Consider the following 22,370-nt stretch of genomic DNA (forward strand, 5'->3'; position numbering starts at 1 on the left):
GGGCGAATTCAGCTGGTGGGACCGAGGCCTGCTCAGACGCTTCCTGCGTGGGACACACCCTGCTGGGCAGCCTGGCACAGGGACTCTGCTGGGCCTGCTAGCCGGCCTGCCTGCTCGCCTGCCTTTCCCGGGGATCGAGCCTGAGCCTTAGCGGTGAGCGTGCCGAGATTCTGACCTCTGCGTGCCGGGTTTCCGATCCCTGGAGCATCGGGTCCCTCCCGCAGCCATCGGGGCCGGAGCCCTCTCCCCCGCCCCGCCCCGTTTTGCTGCCGGTTGCTGGGGAAAACAAACCGCTGCTACCGCTGCCGAGCCGCGAGGAGCTGCCCCCCCTCCCCGCGCCCCGAAACCACGGATTTCGAGATCCTGCCGCAGCTGCCTGCCCTGTCTGCCTGCCGCTCTGCCCCGGGATTGGAGCCTGCCGCGTCCGTCTGTTTGCCTGCCTGCTGCTGGGGGGGCCGCCCCTGTTACTGGGAAGCCGGCCCCCTACGGACCTGCTACCGAGCCCTGCCAGCTGGAAAAGAAGCCGCATCCCAGGAGCCACACGCTACGGAAGGGTAAACACACGCACACACTCTCTAACTGTCCTGCCGGGCTCAACTCCTCCCTCATTCTCCTTTGATCCACAACCCTCACTCAGAGAAAACGCCTTAAGGGCACACAGTACTTTTTGCATTACCTCCCTAAAGGACACATTACTTCCCTGATATATCCCTGGTAGCCATTTGCCATTTTTACATTTTCCCTAAACCTCATCCCACAGTTTGTGTTAACCGTTAATAAACTGGTTAATTCGTGAAGTAAACATTGGTTTCAGTAGCAGTTTGTGAGCATGGTGGGGGTGTATTCTAACTACCACTCTAAAATACGGTCCCGCAGTGGCCGTTCCTCTGTGAGAGGCGAATGCCACATGTGAGCTCTCGGTCTTATTTAACAACCCCTCCAAACTGGGCGGGGGGGGAAGTTGCGAAAGCATCCTGACAGCCGATAGCCCCCCTGGCATGGGCTCGTGACAACAGGTATGGGGAGGCTTGGTAAATCGACTATATCACACTGCCTTAGACCCGCCATGGTAAGCGCTATGTGCTTACAATGGTGGATAAAAGTACAGGATGGTTGGAAACATATCCTGTGCCTCATGCCGCAGGCCGGAATACTATCCTGGGCCTTGAGAAGCAAATCTTGTGGAGACATGGTGCTCCAGAAAGAATTGAGTCAGACAATGGGACTCATTAAAAAAAAATAAAAATCTTGTGACTGACTGGGCTAAAGAACATGGTATTGAGTGGATATACCATGTCCCATACTATGCACAAGCCTCGGGGAAAGTTGAAAAGTACAATGGTCTGTTAAAAGCTGCCCCAAAGGCAATGGGTGGAGGAACTTTCAAAAATTTTGACAAAAATTTGGCAAAGGCCACCTGGTTAGTTAATACCAGGGGATCCATCAATCGGGCTGGTCCTGCTCAGTCAGACCTTCTACATACTGCAGATGGGGATGAAGTCCCTGTGGTATGTGAAAGAAACCTGCTGGGTAAAAGCGTTTGGGTTTATCCTGCTTCAGGCAAAGGTAAACTTGTCCGGGGTGTTGGTCTTGCTCAGGGACCTGGACATACCTGGTGTGTGATGATGAAGGATGGCTAAGTACAATGTGTACCTCAAGGTAATCTGACTCTGGGGGAGAATCCTTAATTTGACAGTTGATAAAATATAGGGCCTGTATGTAATATACGGTAGGGAATAAGGGGTGCTGTGGAGAGTCTTGCAGAAGACTGGCTGCGTGAGAAAGGTCACGTAAACATGATACAGCTGGTTAATTGTAAGAGCTGAGAAAAGGGAGTTTTGCAAGAAACCAGGACAGCATGTCCTCGAGCACAAAAACTGCTATACAATAACAAGATATGGTAGAGGGAACTTGGGCATGAGAGTGAGAAAGCTAGCCTGGGAACACTAACTACAATAATGTAATCAAAGGCGTGGTTAACATTAATAGTTAGCCAATGGTGAGCTTAGCTTTGCACTATGTATGAGCTTCATTATTGAGAGCATAAATACTGCCTGATTGGAGTCAATAAACGAGACTTGCTGATCACTCATCATGGTCGTTTGCATTTCTCCCGTCGCCTCCCACAAATGGTGACCCCGACGGAGAACGACCACGGCGGAGCGACGAGGTGGTTCGGGTCCTTAAGCAGCGGGGACGGCGAAATAAGCACCGAGAAAGAGGGGGTGCCGCGCCCTGGGTGACCGCAAAGGCGAGCCCGGCCTATACGTGCTGCCGAGACCTTGTAAGGCTGCAACAGCGCTGACGATTTAATCATGGAAAGGCAAGCAGCATATGATTTATTTTTTTGCTTTTTAGAAAAGCGTGGGATTAAGGGTATAAATGTTAAGAAGGAACTCCCTGGGTTGTTAGCTTATGGGTATGATAAGGGGCTCTTTTTGAACCCCCACACAGTACACGAGTTGCAGGAATGGCGTAAATTTGGGGATAAGCTATGGGAGGCTACTTTAGAGGGTGATAAGACTGCTAAAAAATTAGGCAAGTTATGGAAAGTTGTTCACAATGAGCTTTTGCAACATCAGGCTGAAAAGAAGGCAGCGCAACAGGCTAATGTGGCACAAAGTAAAAATAGAGACTATAGCGGCTGGTCTGAGTGTCCGTTACCCCCCGCGACATCCACGGTTACGCTGCCACCGCCAGCCCCTGCGTCTTCCCCGCCTGCCGACTCGGTGAGGCCAACTGCTCCCCCAGAGCCATGGCCCGGGGGCCCCCAGCTCCGCGGTGGCAATGAGCCGATCCCTGGGGCGGAGAGCCATCTAGCGGAGGCCATTGCGAAGGAGCGCAGGGAGGCTTGGGCTGCACTGGCAAAAGTGCATGGAAACGGGGGATAGTGGGGCATTAGGGGCTGCGCAAGACGTAGCCTGCCCAGTGGTGTATACGCCGCTGGCTGGGGGAGGATTACAAGCCGCTATTACGCCTCTGGATTGGAAACTTTTATCTCAATTACGAGCCACTGTTAGTCAGTTTGGTGTTAAAAGTGAACCAGTAAAGCAAATGCTAGATTATATTTGGGGAACTCAGCTGTTGTTGCCGGGTGACTGCAGAGCATTGGCTAAGCTGATTTTTTCACAACATCAACAACTCCTTTTTAGTGCCCATTGGCAGGCATTATGCCAGCAATGCACCCAAGTGCAACGGCCACCGGGAGACCCCTTACAAGGCGTCACCTTAGCCGAGATGATGGGCTCAGGTGCATTTGTGCGGACTGAGGCACAAGCATTACTTGGCCCTGATAAATGTAGGGAAGCTATGAGGCTGGCCCGGGAGGCCATGGATCTAGTGAAGGAGCCAGGGGGAATTCCATCCTACATGGGAATCAAACAGGGAAAAGATGAGGCTTTTGGCAATTTTATAGATAAAGTTGCTAGTGCCATTGAACGAGCTGGGGTCCCTGACTATATGAAAGGTGCAATGTTAAAGCAGTGCGCTATCCAAAACAGTAATGCAGCAACAAAAAATATATTGAGCACCTTAGGGTGGGAGTGGACCATTGAACAAGCCCTTGAGCGCCTTTCCAGTGTACCCACAGGTCCCCAAGCCATGCTAGTAGAGGCAATCAAAGAACTAGGGGCAGGATTACACAAACAAGCTGAGGCAGCGCAGACTCAGGTGTTAGCTGCTCTTGCACCCTTACAAGCCTCTGCGATAACTGGTGTAAAGGCTCCATCTAGCGGCCGACTACGGTGTTATCGCTGTGGAGGAATGGGTCACATACGCCGGGATTGTCAAGCCACCAGCCTGTGGTGTCAAAAGTGCCGCGTCGATTCCCACAACACGGGCGCTTGCCGACGCCGTCCGGGAAACTACAAGGGCAGCGCGAACAAAGCCAACAGCAGCCGCGCTCAGACACAAATAGCTGCTGCCCAGCAACAAGCACCGGTACCCTCCTACGGCCCGCCACCGCCGGAAGCCTCGGCCTGGACCTGGCAGCTGCAGTAACCGTCTCACTGATGACCACTAGACCCGAGAAAGTGCCAACAGGGATACAAGGACCTATCATAATCCAAGGACAAGCTATGGGTGCTTTGCTTTTAGGGCGTTCTTCGGCATCAATGATGGGACTGTTTGTATTGCCAGGAGTAATTGATGCTGATTATACTGGAGAAATACAAATGATGGTATACACCCCTTTTCCACCGTTACGGATACAACAGGGCCAAAGGGTGGCTCAGCTAATTCCACTTCCACAAATAACAAAACCTCTAGCGCCACCACAAGCGTCACAGAGGGGAGCGCGAGGGTTTGGCTCTACTGGAGGGTTGACATTGTTAACCCTAGATCTAACCGACAGGCCGAAGCACATCATACAACTGGAGTTTCAAGGAGAAAAGAAAACCCTCCAAGGACTATTGGACACTGGTGCAGATTCCAGCATCATTGCCCCAGAATGTTGGCCCCAACATTGGCCACTACAAGCATCAATGTCAACGGTCACCGGAGTGGGTGGGTTGACCCTGGCCAGGCGATCCCCCACATTGCTGGTAACCATTGACAAGAAGACGCTGCACAATGTGTTTTCCATCGTGCCTTTGCCTCCAACGGTACAGTGCCTTATTGGAAGGGATATTCTGTCTCAACTGGGAATGGTATTAACCAATGAGCGCCCTTTGGGTTAACGGCCATTGCATGGACTTTCCCGATCCCACTGGTTTGGACTACCGATACGCCAGTCTGGGTTAAGCAATGGCCATCGACAAGGGAAAGTTTAGAACAAGCACATGAGCTGGTACAAGAACAGTTTGATCAGGGACATTTGAGGCTATCGACTAGCCCGTGGAATACCCCTATTTTTGTTATTAAGAAGAAATCTGGAAAGTATCGGCTGTTACATGACCTAAGAGCAGTAAATAATCAGATGGAGCCCATGGGAGCCCTACAACCAGGATTACCTAACCCTGCCATGTTACCATCTAATTGGCCCCTGTTAATAGTAGATCTAAGAGACTGTTTCTTTACAATTGACCTACACCCTCGAGATATCAAAAGGTTTGCATTTACACTGCCCGCTTTAAACAGAGAAGGGCCTGATCAGCGCTTTGAATGGACTGTATTACCACAAGGTATGCGAAACAGCCCTACACTTTGTCAGTTGTATGTGGATAATGCCCTCCAATCGCTACGTCAAAAGTGGCCCGAAATGATCATCTATCATTATATGGATGACATTTTGTTTGCGCAGCAGCAATCATTTTCTGACCATCACGTTAGAATAATACAGGAAACATTAAACAAACAAGGACTGGTAGTAGCCCCAGAAAAAATCCAAATGTCGGCGCCCTGGAAGTATTTAGGGTGGACGCTCACAGATTCAACAGTGTCCCCACAAAAACTGCAATTAACAACGCGAATAGCTATGCTACATGATGCTCAGCAGCTGTTAGGAGACCTACAATGGCTGCGCCCTGTTGTCGGCATACCTAATGAATTGCTGGACCAGCTGAGGCCTCTACTCAAGGGTACTGACCCCATGCAACCAGTCACGGTCACGGCAGAGCAACAAGCTGCTCTACAACAAATAATTGACTGTGTGCTCTGCGGCAGTGTACGCAGACGGGACTTTACGCTCCCGATACAGCTCATCATCTGGTGTGGCCCTAAATATCTATTGGGTGCCTTAGCTCAGCAACAAAAGAAAACGGGGGAGGTATGGGTATTAGAATGGATTTCTCCCCCATTGCAACAACATAGAACCCTTTATCAGAAAATTGAAATGTTGGCAGACTTAGTGAAAAAGGGGCGCGAACGAGCGCTGCAAGTCACAGGAGTGGAGCCAGAGCAGATATGGATACCTATGCCGAAAGACACCTTGACGTGGTATCTACGCAATAGCATGGAGCTACAGGACGCAGTATTGGGGGCCAGCTGTGTGATCGCCACGGACAAGATTCCCAGTATACCGCTGAGTTGGGTTGGACAGTGGGGCTGGATGCAATGTCCAAAGAGATCTTTAACACCGCTAGAGAATGCAGTGACGGCCTACACCGATGCCGGACGAAAATCCAGATCAGCGGCGGTGACCTGGCAAGAAGGAGAAGCTTGGCGACAGCAGCTACTCCCAGCCACCGACATGGATTCTTTACAAACAATGGAACTGCTAGCGGTGGTGTGGGCGATGTTGAACCTAAAAGGGCCCCTTAATATTGTCACGGACTCCCTATATGTAGCGGGGGTGTGTGAACGAATAGAGGAAGCTTATATTAGGGAAGTCCAAAACAAAAGGTTGCATGCACTTTTTATGCAACTACAGAAAGCCATCAGGTTAAGGCAGCACCCTTTTTCTGTTATTCACATAAGGAGTCATAAATGGGATGTAGGATTAGGAGAAGGCAACTCACGAGCAGACAAACTAGTGTCAGTGTTACAAGGAACACCTTTACCACAACAAACATTGGCCAGAGAAGCACATTCTATGCTTCATCAGAATGCCAAGGGGTTACAGAAGGAATTTAAAATCTCGTATGAGGAAGCCAAGGCCATAGTCAGGTCATGTCCAGTTTGTAGTCACCATAATGGAGGTTGTGGTTTAGGTTTGGGAGTTAACCCTCGAGGCCTGAAAGCCAACGAGAACTGGCAGATGGATGTCACACATGTGGGCGAGTTTGGGAGGTTAAAATATGTGCATGTAACTATAGATACCTATAGTCACTTTATATGGGCCACCGCTCAGGCTGGGGAGAAGGCCATACATGTGGAAAGGCACCTCAGTAGCTGTTTTGCGGTAATGGGAACACCACAGCTGATAAAAACAGATAATGGCCCAGCCTACTCTAGCAAAAGGGTTAGAGAATTTCTGCAGTCATGGGGGATCAGACATATCACAGGTATCCCCAACTCTCCAACAGGGCAAGCAATTGTAGAAAGAGCCAATGGCACTTTGAAGAGATATCTAAAGAAGTTCTCTGACACGAAAGATCTTCAGGGAAGGTTGCTAAAATGTCTCTTTGTGCTAAACTTTCTCTGTGTTTTTGGAGAAAATAAAGAACCTGCTGCCATCAAGCATCATGTCCCTCTAACAGGACAAAAGGAGCAAAATGTGAGGGTTAGATACAGAGACCCCAAAACAGGTCAATGGCAGGAGCCAGCAAGGGTCTTATATTGGGGTCGAGGGTATCTTTGTGTTTCCACCCCAACAGGTCCACTTTGGGTCCCAGCAAGATGGACTAAGCCAGTGTTGGATGCTGTCGATGCGCTCAGTCCACCACCACAGGAACCCGTTACAGAACAACACCTGGCGTAGGGATGCCAGAAGACAATGAGGACTTTTGTTTTAACAATTATAGGTGTTCTTGTTGTTTCAGGAGTTGCCGTATGGGTCCCAGCTCAACCAAAAGAAAACATATGGGTCACTCTAGCCAACAAAACAGGTCAAGAGGCAATATGCCTATCTTTGTCCTCGCCAGGTAACCCTTTCTCTACATGTTTAGTAGATGTGCCTTTAGATGACTTCTGTCGCTCTTTCACAATTATTGTTAGATGTAGACTCGGTGTGCCACACTACGCTGCAAAATCGGGCAGCTATAGATTTTTTATTGTTAGCGCAAGGACACGGCTGTGAAGACTTTGAAGGAATGTGCTGTATGAACCTCTCTGATCACTCGGTGTCAATCCATGCCCAGTTGTCAAAACTCCAACAGCTTACCAACCGTTTACAACAAGACGCAGGTCTAGGCCTTGACGGCTGGCTCAAAGGACTAGGTCTAGGCCCTTGACTAAGAGGAATCATACAATATGCCTTAATTACTGTTGGAATAATTTTATTAGCCTTGTTAATATTACCATGTATACTAAGCTGCTTACAGAAAATGATTAATCGCATGTTAAGTCAAGCCTTTCAGGCTAATCTAATACTCGAAAAAGAAAACGGGAAATGTGGAGAGTCTTGCAGAAGACTGGCTGCGTGAGAAAGGTCACGTAAACATGATACAGCTGGTTAATTGTAAGAGCTGAGAAAAGGGAGTTTTGCAAGAAACCAGGACAGCATGTCCTTGAGCACAAAAACTGCTATACAATAACAAGATATGGTAGAGGGAACTTGGACATGAGAGTGAGAAAGCTAGCCTGGGAACACTAACTACAATAATGTAATCAAAGGCGTGGTTAACATTAATAGTTAGCCAATGGTGAGCTTAGCTTTGCACTATGTATGAGCTTCATTATTGAGAGCATAAATACTGCCTGATTGGAGTCAATAAACGAGACTTGCTGATCACTCATCATGGTCATTTGCATTTCTCCCGTCGCCTCCCACAGGGTGCCAATAAATTGTTGTCACAGTTTGACTCAGGATCGACAACAATGCTCTCGATCCCCTCCCCCTCCCACCTAGGTAGGGAAGGAGAGAGAGAGTGAGAGAGAGACTTTTCTGGTTGAAAAACTAAACTACACAGCTTTATTTAAACAGTAATGATGAAATAAAATATATACAGTTATATACAAATGTGCTCAGTAATGTGCAAACCCCTATTGCCTCCCCCACCACCAGAAACTCCCACAGCACTCTCCTTAGCTGCAAACAGTTCCAAAAAGTCCCAGACTGCTGCCGGAGAGAGTGTAGAGTTATGAGAGTCAGGAGAGCTCAAGCCCAGGGGTCGACGGTGATGGATGGATGGACTCCTCCCTGGATGCCAGCCATGGATGGAAGGGAAGAAGAAACAGGAAGAAAGTTGTCTTCTGTGATGTCTGACTTTCCTCTGAGCTTACGTAGATATATGGAATGGAATATCTCTGGCCAGTTTCGCTGCCTGTCTAACTCAGCCTCCTATGGGGGGTCATAGATCTCCCGGTAGTGCCTGAATCAGCAGAGCAAAGATATGACCATGAAGTCCCAGCAATAGCATAAACATTCCAGCATTTGTTATCAGTCCAAGCTGGAAAATTTACTGCTAGCTAAAAGAGAGCTTACTGAAGGAAAAAAAAATCAGTAAAAGGAAAAGTGGCTTCATCCTGGCTCAAACCAGGACAACCTGCCACTGCTGCCACAACTCACCTCACCCAGTCCCCAAGCTCCAGGAGGACATGAGCATACCTGTATAACTGAAACCTTCTATCTTCAACACGTTCTTCCCCGGGTGTGTAATTGGCCCCTTATTTTCACTCATTTTCATCGACCCGCAAGGAAAAAGCATCAGGCTCATAATCATTCTCTCCATTAGCATCTATGGTATATCTTTTCTATTTAATATTTTTGTAAATGTTAAAACTTGCCTCTGTGTGTGTGTGTTTACGCGTGCATATCCAGGATAGAGCTTATCAATCGGTTACATACCAGTGGAAGCAAGCCGGTCCCAAGCCAGAGACGGACACACTGAAATAATTAAAATTCTATCCTGAATATTAATTTGTGTCAGAAAATCATAAAAATAAACAGGGCGATTGTGCCCTGAGATAAGGCGGCTTTGACCCAAACCGGGTTCGGACTGTGACATTAGGTCATAGGCTAGACTTGATGATCTTAAATGTCTTTTCCAGTCTTGGTAATTCTATGATTCTGTGATTCTGCATCTCCACAAGATCTGCTTCTCAAGGCCCAGGATGGTGTTCCGGGCTGTGGCATGAAGCACAGGATGTTTTCAACCGTCCTGTACTTGTTTCCACCATTGTAAGCACCGTCGACCCTTAGGCTCGAGCTCTCCTGACCCTCATAACTCTCTGCTTTCTCCAGCAGCAGCTCCGGGATTTCTCGGGACTCTTCCCGGTTCAGGGGAGTGCTGTGGGAGTTGGTGGGGGTGGGGGGAGGCGAGAGGCTTTTGCCCATATCTGAATGTATCTGTATATAATTGTATATATTTTCTGGTATGATTCATTAGTGTTTTAATTAAAGCTGTGTAGTTTAGTTTTCAATCCAGCCAAGTCTCTCTCTTTTTCTCTCTCTCCTTCCCTACCTGGGTGGGGGGGGGAGGGGATCGAGAGCATTGTTGTCGGACCTGAGTCAAACGGTGACACACCCCGACTAATATACACCAAAACCATGCATATTCAGTTCCATGGCAATGAGTTCCCAGAATTCTTCTACATAGTCATTTTATTTCCTGGAATTGGCTATCTTTGTAATTATGCAGGCTCGAGGGTCTCCTGTGTGTGTCTTTGTTGATTCTAGTCCTTTGTCGTCTTTGTCCTGGTCTCTCGTCCTGGTCCTGTCTCCAGTCTCCCACTGGTAGATTGCCCAGGTGGGTCAGAATCAACATGTGGGTTGTCTGTAGGTGCCACAGGGTCTTAGAAGACTTAATGTTATCACAACCTACAGGATGCTTGGCATAGTTGACTGATAGTTTCACAAAGCACCTTGTTTTAAAAGCAACCCTCTTAGTATAGCAAATTCATTATTTTAGTAAACTTTTATTAGGCTATATTTCTATTGAATTTACTAACGAATATCCTATGATGTATCAGAACCCTTACATTTCTGATGTCAGAAGTGGGATATCTGTCAAAAAACTTAATGACTCTGTGATTCCATGATTCTATGATAGTGACTGATTCTGTCCCTTTATGATTCGATGGCATTTGGGTGCACTGTGCACTAGTGTCCACCAGGGCTTTACACCTTTGTTGTTCTAACGCCATCGAATACACACAGGCCAGTAAACTTGGTCATCCCTCTCCTCCTCCTGGCTGGAGGCAGGGCACCTCTAATGTTGAGAATTAGAGGTCGATACACCATCCTGGATGGAGACTGGTGCAGCCTTCTTCCTGGAAGAGCTGTCACCTGCATTTATTCTATTTAGCAGCTCTTGCACACTTAACTGGAGAATATCAGTGGGTATCTTGTCCCAGATTCTCATGTCCTCTTTAAAATAATCTCTATGGAGATTCTGAGGTTTACCTCCCCATCTGTTCGGCATCTTATTCTTTCTGTCAGTCATTTGTTCGATGGCTGAGGTGTGGAACTGATGGAAATCAGAGATCATGTCTCCATAACATTGTGCTCTGAAAGCCAATTCACGCACAGTTGGTCTTGCATCATCATGAATGCATCCCATTAAGGAGAATACATGAGCATGTGCTGCTGGTACAGCCTACGCAAACCTCCGGAACATTTGTGTGTCGCACAGAACGTCATCAGGATTTGTAAGTCCATCTTTACCATAGATCATCTCTCGCACAGCTATCTCTCTCAAGTATGTGATGGCTCTCTCAAGAGTGGGTGTTCTGCTTTGGCGCCATTCGATGTCACCCTTGTGGGGGTATCTCTCCCTCACAGCTGAAAGAAGTCGGTCCCACAGGGTGGTAGTTCCCATCTTACTACCAAGTGCTCTGTCAATACCAGCATCTCTGGCCAGGGATCCCAACTGCTTGGCTTCTCTCTCATCCACATTATAGGTTTCAGCCCCACTATCAAAGCATCGGAGCAACCAAGGAAGAGGTCCCTCACCGTCAATGTGGGTGACATCCTTTCTCATGAGGCGCAGTTCCTTCAAAGAGAAAGGCTGGACAAGGTCATCATCGTCATCTGATATAGGAGGGCCTGCTGTTCTATCTGCTTGAGAAGGGCCTGTTTTTTTATCTGTTTGAGAAGTACCTGCTCCATCACTGGATTTAGAATCGTCTGCTTCCTCAATTCCGGTCTCTATCGTTGCTCGAAGAAACTCTGCATGTCTCAGACAGGAACAGGTAAAAAGGGAGGAGGGTTTCACCTTTACTTTGCTCCTGGTCACAGGATTAACTGTGCTATTCAGAAAAAATGTTATTCAGATCAAGAGCTGGGAGATTCAGCCTAAGAGAAAATTGAGAAGTAAAACTGAACGTGCTACTGCCATTGCCAGCATGAACCTCTCTGTTCACTTTAGGATCTGTACCGTAACTCTACACATACAGTGCCCCCATAAAGATCAGTATCATAAACCCTAGGATCGCTAAGCTGGTAATTATATTGTTGATTATGGCTACAGTTCTGTCGATAAACCATAAAACAAAACAAGGGCAGCTACACAGAGCAGTATGCTCTCAGCTGCATAAGACATGTACAATTGCATGTAGGGAAAAAGGTCCAATGACCCCCCCCATAGGAAGCTGAATTAGACAGGCAGCAAAATTGGCCAGAGATATTCCATTCCATATATCTACGTAAGCTCAGAGGAAGGTCAGAGATCACAGAAGACAACTTCCTTCCTGCTTCTTCCCTTCTCTTCCATCCATAGCCAGCATCCAGGGAGGACTCCATCTATCCATCACCATTGATCCCTAGGCTCATGTGTTCCTGACCCTCATAACTCTACCCTCAGCTCCTGTCTGCCCTGCCGCTCCCTCCGGCAGCGCTCCAGGACTTTTTGGGCTGTTCACAGCTAAGGAGAGTGTCGTGGGAGTTGCTGGGGGTGGGGGGAGGCAATAGGGGTTTGCACATTCCTGAAAACACTTGTATATATTTCTACATATTTTGTTTTGTTATTATTGTTTAATTAAAGCTGTCTAGTTTTCAATCCAGAAAGTCTCTCTCTCATTCTCTCTCTCCTTCCCTACATGCGTGGGAACAGGAGGGGTTTGAGAGCATTATTGTCACTGGTTTAATTGCTGATCTGGAGTCAAACTGTGACAATGCCCCATCCCTGGAAGTGTTCAAGGCCAGGTTGGATGGGACTTTAAGCAACATCATCTAGTGGGAGGTGTCCCTGCCCGTGCAGGGGGGTTGGAACTAGATGATCTTTAAGGTCCCTTCCAACTCAAACCATTCTATGATGCTATGATTCTATGAAATCTGTGATTATCTTTTCAAAAAAGTCTTTGGATCACTCATTTATGTGTTTATATCTTAATTTTGTATTGGGGTGGTAATGCCTGTGTTGAATATTATAGCAAAATAGGACCTACCTCTTTCTCCTGAAGTAAATGTTTACTCCTTTTTCTGATATAACTTTTGTGGTTGCTTTAGCATTAGTATTTAAAATATCTTGAATTTGCTAAAAGATGTTTTAGTAAAAATGCTTAGGTGGGCAACTAAGTGTTTGTGTTATGAATGCAGTGGGTTCTACAACTAATTATAATTGTTGAATTGTAAGGTATTTTGATTTAGTCTGTTAAGTCTCCCTCTCTAATGCTAGCTGAAGTAAATATTGGAGTTTCAATATGGTAAACAAATCACTTAGCTGAGGGGTTTATTTTTGTCTACATTGCCACAGAGCGAAGATAGTTCAAGTCCCAAGAGACAACGGCTTTCTCATTCAGTCTTTGACTACACAGCAGCATCATTAACTACATCACCACCGATGCGACCATGGGAGATGGCATCAAATACGCAGCCTCCTTTGGCTTGGTCCAACCGACGTCGCTTATCTGAGGAACGCTGCAGCACACCTGCACAAAGCAGGAGGAGGTAAGTAAGCTATTTAGGTTAGGGAGCAGTTTCTTATTCCCCTTCCAACTTTTTTTTCATCCCCAGCCTATTTGCTGGTGGGACAGTGTGAGAAGTGGAAAAGGCCTTGATGCTGTGTAAGTACTGCTCTGCAGACCCCTGCTACCAAAAACTTGCCACACAAAACCAATACAGGAATAAAACCCCATTTATTGTCAAGATGATATTAAAAGCGGTAAGTTCTATATGTAGTGTCATATATGTTCACTGCACTCACAACTCAGTCCTTGTCTTGAAAATAGCAAAGCTGAGGAAGACCTGACTGGAGGATACCATAACATCATGTTATTACATTTTGGTTCTTTTTTTTTGTGCATAGCTCATAAGACTCTGAGGCAGAGCTTTTGGAATGAGCTTCCTTAGTCATGGAAGAGAGGAGTTTTAGATGCCCTAATGCCATTGAATCATAAAGTAACAGAATCCGTCACTATCTCTGGAGTGACGGAAGGATCTCAAGAACTGACTGTTGTGGAGGCTGATGTGAGCCTCACTGTTAAAAAGTGACAAATGCACCCTATAGTGACTGACCCAGATGCTCCGTGCATCCTTGGCATAGACTACCTCAAGAGAGGATATTTCCAAGACCTGAAAGGGTATCAGTGGGCCTAGGGATCAAAGGAGATGGATAGAAAAAGTCCTCCCTGGATGCTGGCCATGAACAGAAGAGAGGGGAAAAAGGAGAAGGGCTTGATTTCGGTGATCCCTAATTTTATATTGAGTGCCACATAAATATATAGATGGAATAATTTGTTTTGCCAATTTTGCCATCTGTCTAGTCTGCTCCTCCCTATGGGAGGGTTGTAGATGTGAGCCTTCTGCTCCTTTAGTGTTTGAAGCAGCAGATTCAACAAGTGGAGCAAAGTGGCCTTGGTCCCTCAGCAGTAACTATAAACACTCAAGCATTATCAGTCCACTAGCTGGAAAACTTGCTGCTACTTTCAGCAATGTGCTGCTTAAAAGAGAGTTCACTGAAGAAAAAAAAACAGTAAAAAGAAAATTGGCTTCATCCTGGCTCAAACCAGGATAAAAAGCTTTTGATTCCACTCTCTGCTCTGCAATGTCTCAGAAATGTGTCCAGGCTATCTAATCATAGAATGATAGAAAGGTTTGGGTTGGAAGGGACCTTAAAGATCATCTAGTTCCAATCCCCCTGTATGGGCAGGGACACCTCCCACTAGACCAGGTTGCTCAGAGCCCCATCCAACCCAGCCTTGAACACTTCCAGGGATGGGGTGAGATAGCTGAAAAAAGGCACAAGCCATTTTGCTGTGCAAAGCGACTAATTTATTGTTCCATGAGTGCTCCTTTTATGCATACAGAAATGGATCTAGCTAATCAGTGAACAGGATGTTTTCATAATACTTGAACATGCAGCCTTCACGTGAAACACTCATGCTTGCTAACTTGGTCTTCCAAGTCGGCACATTCACACATACACAGCAGCATTCCAACCATGTTTTTCCACTCACAACAAGTATTATTTATGGCATTCTGATAAGGCTGGCTAAGATCTGTGTTATCTCTTCCTAGACTACTTTGACTTAATCATCCAACATGCCAGGGCCCCCACTCTCACAGCAGCAGCTGCAGCCACAATGGGGCATCCACAACCTCCCTGGGCAACCTATTCTAGTGTCAAACCACCCTCACTCACACTAAATAATTTATTTCTAATATCTAATCTAAATCTTCATAGGAGAGGTGTTCCAGTCCTCTAATAATCTTCATGACCTTTATCTGGACTGGCTCCAAGAGCTCCATGTCCATCCTGGTTTTGGAGCTCCAGAAATGGGCACAGTACTCCAGGTGAGGTCTCATGAAAGTGAAGTAGAGGGGGAGAATCACCTCCCTTGACATTCTGGACGTGCTTCTTTTGATGTAGCCCAGGACATGGTTGGCTTTCTGGGCTGCAAGCACACATTGCTGGCTCATGTTGAGCTGGCAATCAACCAACATCCCCAAGTCCTTTTCCTCAGGGCTGTTCTCAATCCATTCTCCACCCAGCCTGGATTGCCCCAACCCATGTCCAGGACCTTGTGCTTGTTGAACTTCATGAGGTTGGCATGGGCCCACCTTTCTAGCCTGTCAAGGTCCCTCTGGATGGCCTCCCTTCCCTCCAGTGTGTCAACCACACCACACACCTTGGAGTCATTGGCAAACTTGCTGAGGATGCACTCAATCCCACTGTCCATGTCTCTGACAAAGGTGTTAAACAGCACCGAACCCAGTACCAACCCTCAAGGAACGCCACTTGTCACCTGCCTCCATTTGGACACTGAGCCATTGGCCACTACTCTTTAAATGCGTCCTTCCAGCCAATTCCTTATCCACCAAGTGGTCCATCTATTGAATGCATATCTTTCCAATTTAGAGATCAGGATGTCATGCAGGACAGCGTTGAATGCTTTGCACAAGTCCAGGTGGTTGTTCTCCTCTTGGCCACTGATGCTGTGACCTCATCAAAATTTGTCAGGCACGATTTGCCCTTAGAGAAGCCATGGCCATCATGTGGCTTAGAGGTTGGTGCCATTGAATGAACTTTGATTTCCTTGATCATGGGGATGTTTACACAGCATTGGGCCTGCTGGCAAAAGATGATGTTGAATGGTCACCAAGGGGGAAAAGGATTCTTGGCCAGGAGTTGGCAGGGCTCGTTGAGAGGGCTTTAAACTAGGTTTGAAGGGGAGAGGGGATAAAACCAGGCCCACTAGAGATGAGCCTAGGGGTGACATGCCAAGGTTAGGGGTGAAATTGATAGCCCAGCTCAAGTGCATCTACACCAATGCACACAGCATGGGCAACAAACAGGAGCTGGAAGCCATTGTGCAGCAGGATAGCTATGACTTAGTCACCATCACAGAAACATGGTGGGATGGCTCTCATGACTGGAATGCTGCAATCAATGGCTATAAGCACTTCAGAAGGGATAGGTAAGGAAGGAGAGGCAGAAGTGGGGTGGCTCTATACGTTAGGGAGTGTTTTGATTGTATAGAGCTCAATGATAGTGATGACAAGGTCAAGTGTTTATGGTTAAGGATGAGGGGGAAGGCAAATAAGATGGATATCCTGTTGGGAGTCTGTTATAGACCATCCAACCAGGATGAGGAAGTGGATGAAGCATTTTACAAATGGCTGGCAGAAGTCTCAAAATCACCAGCTCTTGTTCTGGTGAGGGTCTTCAACCTACTGGACATCTGCTTGAAATACAACACAGCAAGGAAGAAACAGTCTGGGAGGTTCCTTGAGTGTATGGAAGATATCTTCCTGGCACAGCTGGTAAGTGAGCCTACCAGGGGAGGTGCCTCACTAGACCTGCTGTTTACAAACAGGGAAGGGCTGGTGGAAGATGTAGTGGTTGGAGGCCATCTTGGGCTTAGCAACCATGAAATGGTTAAGTTCTCAATTCTTAGTGAAGTAAAGAGGTGGGTCAGCAAAACCTCCACTATGGACTTCCAGAGGGCAGACTTCAGCCTGTTTAGGATATTGATTGGGAGAATACCTTGGGAGACAGTCCTGAAGGACAAAGGGGCCCAGGAAGACTGAACGCTGTTCAAGAAGGAAATCTTAAAAGCACAGAAGCAGGCTGCTCCCACATATCATAAGACAAAATGGCAGGGAAGATGACTGGCCTGGCTGAACAGGGAGCTCTTGCTGGAACTCAGTTTACCACCTTTGGAAGAAAGGGCGAGCAATTCATGATGAGTACATGGATCTTGTAAGGTCATACAGAGAGAAAATTAGAAAGGCAAAAGCCCAGCTAAAACTCAATCTGGCCACTGTCATTAGGGACAATAAAAAAAAAGTTTTTACAAGTGCATTAACAATAAAAAGAGTTCCAGGGAGAATCTTCATCTCTTATTGGATGCAGGGGGGAACATTGCCACCAAGGATGAGGAAAAGGCTGAGATACTTAATGCCTTCTTTGCCTCAGTCTTTAGTAGTCAGACCAGCTACCCCCAGGGTATTCAGTCTCTTGAGTTGGAAGATAAGGACGGAGAGCAAAACAACCCCCCATAATCCAGAAGGAAGCAGTTAATAACCTGCTACAGCACCTGGACACTCACGAGTCTATGGGGCTAGATGGGATTCACCCTAGAGTATTGAGGGAGTTGACAGAGGAGCTTGCCAAGCCTTTCTCTATCATTTATCAACAGTCCTGGTCAACAGGGAAGGTCCCAGATGACTGGAGACTTGCCAATGTGATGCCCGTATATATATATAAATATATACAAGTGTTTTCAGGAATGTGCAAACCCCTATTGCCTCCCCCCAGCAACTCCCACAACACTCTCCTTAGCTGTGAACAGCCCAAAAAGTCCTGGAGCGCTGCCGGAGGGAGCGGCAGGGCAGACAGGAGCTGAGGGTAGAGTTATGAGGGTCAGGAACACATGAGCCTAGGGATCAACGGTGATGGATAGATGGAGTCCTCCCTGGATGCTGGCTATGGATGGAAGAGAAGGGAAGAAGCAGGAAGGAAGTTGTCTTCTGTGATCTCTGACCTTCCTCTGAGCTTACATATATGGAATGGAATATCTCTGGCCAATTTTGCTGTCCCTCTAGTTCAGCCTCCCCTAGTGGGGGTGGGGGTGGGGGTGGGTGTGTCATAGATCTCCTGGTAGTGCCAGAGATGTCAGGGTAAAGATGTGACCTTGGAGTCTTGTCAGTAACATAAACATTCCAGTGTTATCAGTCAACTAGTTGGAACACTTGCTGCTAGTTAAAAGAGAGCTTACTGAAGAAAAAAAAATCAGTAAAAGAAAAATTGGCTTCATCCTGGCTCAAACCAGGACACTGGATCAATGGGCCAAGGCCAGTTTTATGAGATTCAATAAGGCCAAGTGCCAGGTCCTGCATTTCAGTCACAACAACTCCAGGCTTGGGGAAGAGTGGCTAGAAAGCTGCCCAGTGGAAAAAGACCTGGGGGTGTTTATTGACAGCTGGCTTAACATGAGCCAGCTGTGTGCCCAGGTAGCCAAGAAGACCAACAGCATCCTGGCCGGCATCAGGAATAGTGTGGCCAGCAGGACTATGGAGGTGATTTGTGCCCTTGTACTTGGCACTGGTGAGGCCGCACCTTGAGTACTGTGTTCAGTTCTGGGCCCCTCACTACAAGAAGGTCATTGAGTTGCTGGAGCATGTCCAGAGAAGAGCAACGGAGCTGGTGAAGGGTCTGGAGAACAAGTCCTCTGAGGAGAGGGTGAGGGAACTGAGATTGTTTTAAAGTTTGATGGTATTAGGGTTCATTGGGCACCAGTGTCCACTAGAGCCTTATACTTCTGGGGCTCAGATGTGCTAGGCTATCGAAACCACACAGTCCAATAATCTTGGTTGTCCCTTTCCTCCAGCTGGCTGGAGGCAAGGCCCCTCTAATGCTTGTCATAGCATTCATTATTGGTTAGTGTGGTTTGCACAGGGCTCAATCTCATTTTGGTTATTCACTTCTTGTAAATACACATCAGGCGTTTTTCTCATAGGACTGGGAGTAAAGTCAACCCTTCTACTCTGGGGAACCGATTACTGGAAACTGGAGCAGCAATTCTCTTGAAAGAACCCCATTTGTAATTGCTTTATCTTACAACTCATGTGCTGATATTTTAGGATTGAGGTAGGTTTTCTATCCCATTTTCTCATGTCTTCTCCATGGTCATGCAGGTAAAACTACAGCATCCTCTGTGGTGTATATAATTTCTCTCGAGTAGGGAAATGCTTGCTCCTAATAGCTGAGATGTTGGTCTGAACACATAGGGGACAGAACCTGTCCTCAAATCTCTGGTAGTTTCAGGACAATTTCTCCACATATTTCTCCAGGATGTCTGGCAGTTTTTCCACAGCTGAGATGCAGGTCTGTAGGGAGGAAGAGAGATTGCCTTTGTATTCCCAGAGTCAGGTAGCCACTTCACTCACCGTTGGTGCCTCATCATCTCCTTTTAATTCTACTACTTCCAATGAGTTGACATATGATGATGGTGTACTCCGTACAACCTTCTGCCACATGGATCATGAGCACTGGACTTCATCTGGGTCATTGGATCATGACCATGCATTATTCTGGTCATGATAAATCAGGTCCCACACAGCTAGTTCCCTCAGGTTCTGGATACCTCTCTCTCTGTTGGCCCACTTGTCTGGATTACATACAACCTTTTTCTTGAAGGGATCTTTCCCTCACACTTGAGAAGAGATGCTTCCATAGACTGCAGGCTTGTGCTCCTCTTCCAATCACTTTATCAATGTCCCTTTCCTCAGCAAAGGACCCCAGCTGCCTGGCTTCTCTACTATCTAAATCCAATCTACTGGTCCCATTATCCCAGCATCTGAGCAGCCAAGTGACAATGTGCTTGCCTTGATGACAGCTGAAATCTTTTCTCACTCAGGTATAGAGATCAGGTGCTGGTGGTCTCCCCCTTCCTCCTCCTCTTCCTCCTTAGGAGTAGCTTCTTCATCCCTTTCTAAACGTGTTGACCTTCATGCCAATTTTGTCTTCTGTATGGGGGTGACTGATACTGGCATTGGTTGAATCCCTAGTTCAGCTGCATCACCTATCTCTGGGGTTTGAGTAGCTGCAGTTGCGGGGGTTGAAGCAGCTACAGTACCTGTCCCCAGGGTTTGAGTGGCTGCAGTGCTTGTCACCGAGGTTTGAGTAGTCACAGTATCTGTCGCCAAGGTCTGAGTATCTGCAGCATTTGTCATGGGGATTAATTTCTGGATGGTACTCGTAGATAGTTGTTTAACCCTAAACAAGACCTGAACCATATTCAGGAGCATGCTGGTTCCTAGGAATAGGACTGTCACCGTTTTACTCAGTTTGACAACAATGCTCTCGATCCCCTCCCCCTCCCACCCAGGTAGGGAAGGAGAGAGAGAAAAAAAGAGAGAGAGACTTGGCTAGATTGAAAACTGAACCGTGCAGCTTTAATTAGAATACTAATGTATTGAGAGGATATATATATATATATATATATATATATATATATATATATATATATGTGATTATACAAAGGTGTGGGTAGAAGCCTCTCACCTCCCCCCACCTCCAGCAACTCCCACAGCACTTCCCTCAGACGAGACAATTCCGAGGAATCCCGAAGCTGCTCCTGGAGAAAGGCAGAGAGTTACGAGGGTCAGGAGGGCTTGAGGTCAACGGGTCGACGATGATGGGCAGATGGTGTTTTCCCAGATGCCGGCCACGAACGGAAGAGAGAGAGAGAGAGAGAGAGAAGGAAGGGAGACAGAGAAGTGAAGCGAAGCAGCGAGAGAGCGAAGCAGGAAGGAAGGAAGTTTTCTTCTGTCATCTCCGACCTTCCCCCGAGCCTATGTAGATACATGGGATGGAATATCTCTGGCCAGTTTTGCTGTTCGTCTAACCCAGCCTCCCACGGGGGGGCCACAGATCCCCCCGCAGTGCCTGAGCTGGCAGAGCAAAGGCACGACCTTGAGGGCCCAGCAATTATAAAAACATTCCAGTGTCTTATCAACCTAGCAGAACACGCAGTTGCTAGTTGAAGAAAGCTCACTGAAAAGAAAAAAGGGAATCAGCAAAAGAAAAACTGGCTTTATCCTGGCTCAAACCAGGACATTCCACCCCTTATTCCATACCATACATTACATATAGGCTCTATACCTTACCAACTGTTAAATCAAGGATTCTCCCCCAGAGTCAGATTACCCTGAGGTACATATTGTGCCTCACCATCCTCCATCATTACACACCAAGTATGTCCAGGTCCCTGAGCAAAAGCAATACTGTCACCGTTTGTCTCAGATCCAACAACAATGCTCTCGATCCCCTCCCCCCCCCCCCCAGGCAGGGAAGGAGAGAGAGAAAAAGAGAGAGACTTGGCTGGATTGAAAACTAAACTATACAGCTGTAATTAAAACACTAATGAATCATACAAGAAAATATATACAATTATATACAGATATATTCAGATATGGGCAAAAGCCTCTCGCCTCCCCCCACCCCCAGCAACTCCCACAGCACTCCCTTGAACCGGGAAGAGTCCCGAGGAATCCCGGAGCTGCTGCTGGAGAAAGCAGAGAGTTATGAGGGTCAGGAGAGCTCGAGCCTAAGGGTCGACGGTGATGGATGAACAGAGTCCTCCCCGGACGCCGGCCATGGACGGAAGAGAAAGCGAGAAGAAGAAGGAAGCTGTCTTCTATGATCTCTGTCCTTCCTTTGAGCTTACGTAGATATATGGAATGGAATATCTTTGGCCAATTTTGCTGTCTGTCTAACTCAGCCTCCCACGGGGGGGTCAGAGATCTCCCCATAGTGTCTGAGCCGGCGGAGTGAAGGTGTAACCTTGAAACCTTAGTAGTTAGAAAAACATTCCACTGTCTTATCAGCCTAGCAGAACACACAGTTGCTAGTTAAAAGAAAGCTTACTGAAGGAAAAAAAAATCAGTGAAAAGAAAAATTGGCTTAATCCTGGCTCAAACCAGGACAAATACCTTGGACAGGTTTACCTTTGCCTGAAGCAGGATAGACCCAGACACTTTTACCCAACACGTTTCTTTCACATACCACAGGGACTTTATCCCCATCTGTAGTATGCAAAAGGTCTGATTGAGCAGCCCCAGCCCGATTGATGGATCCCCTGGTATTAACTAACCAGGTGGCCTTTGCCAAATTTTTATCCCAGTTTTTGAAAGTTCCACCACCCATTGCCTTTAGGGTAGCTTTCAACAGACCATTGTACCTTTCAACTTTCCCTGAGGCTTGTGCATAGTATGGGATATGGTATATCCACTCAATACCATGCTCTTTAGCCCAATCAGTAACCAGACTATTTTTGAAATGGGTCCCATTGTCTGACTCAATTCTCTCTGGAGTACCATGTCTCCACAGAATTTGCCTTTCAAGACCTAAGATAGTATTCCTGGCTGTGGCATGAGGCACAGGATATGCCTCCAACCATCCTGTGCTTGTCTCTACCATTGTAAGCACATAGCGCTTACCCTGCTG

The 22,370-nt window shown here is 47.1% G+C and overlaps 1 protein-coding gene across 1 annotated transcript in view; it reads left to right on the top strand.

Moving 5' to 3' along the window:
• LOC127395151 (E3 ubiquitin-protein ligase RNF38-like) overlaps positions 1 to 22,370 on the top strand; it is a 237,959-nt gene that overhangs the window by 115,920 nt on the left and 99,669 nt on the right. The window contains exon 3 of the mRNA XM_051641619.1: positions 13,173 to 13,366. Coding sequence (XP_051497579.1) covers positions 13,173 to 13,366 — 194 coding nt within the window. The remainder of the gene's footprint in view (positions 1 to 13,172; positions 13,367 to 22,370) is intronic.

Source organism: Apus apus, chromosome W, assembly GCF_020740795.1.
Source record: "Apus apus isolate bApuApu2 chromosome W, bApuApu2.pri.cur, whole genome shotgun sequence".
Taxonomy (NCBI): Eukaryota; Metazoa; Chordata; class Aves; order Apodiformes; family Apodidae; genus Apus; species Apus apus.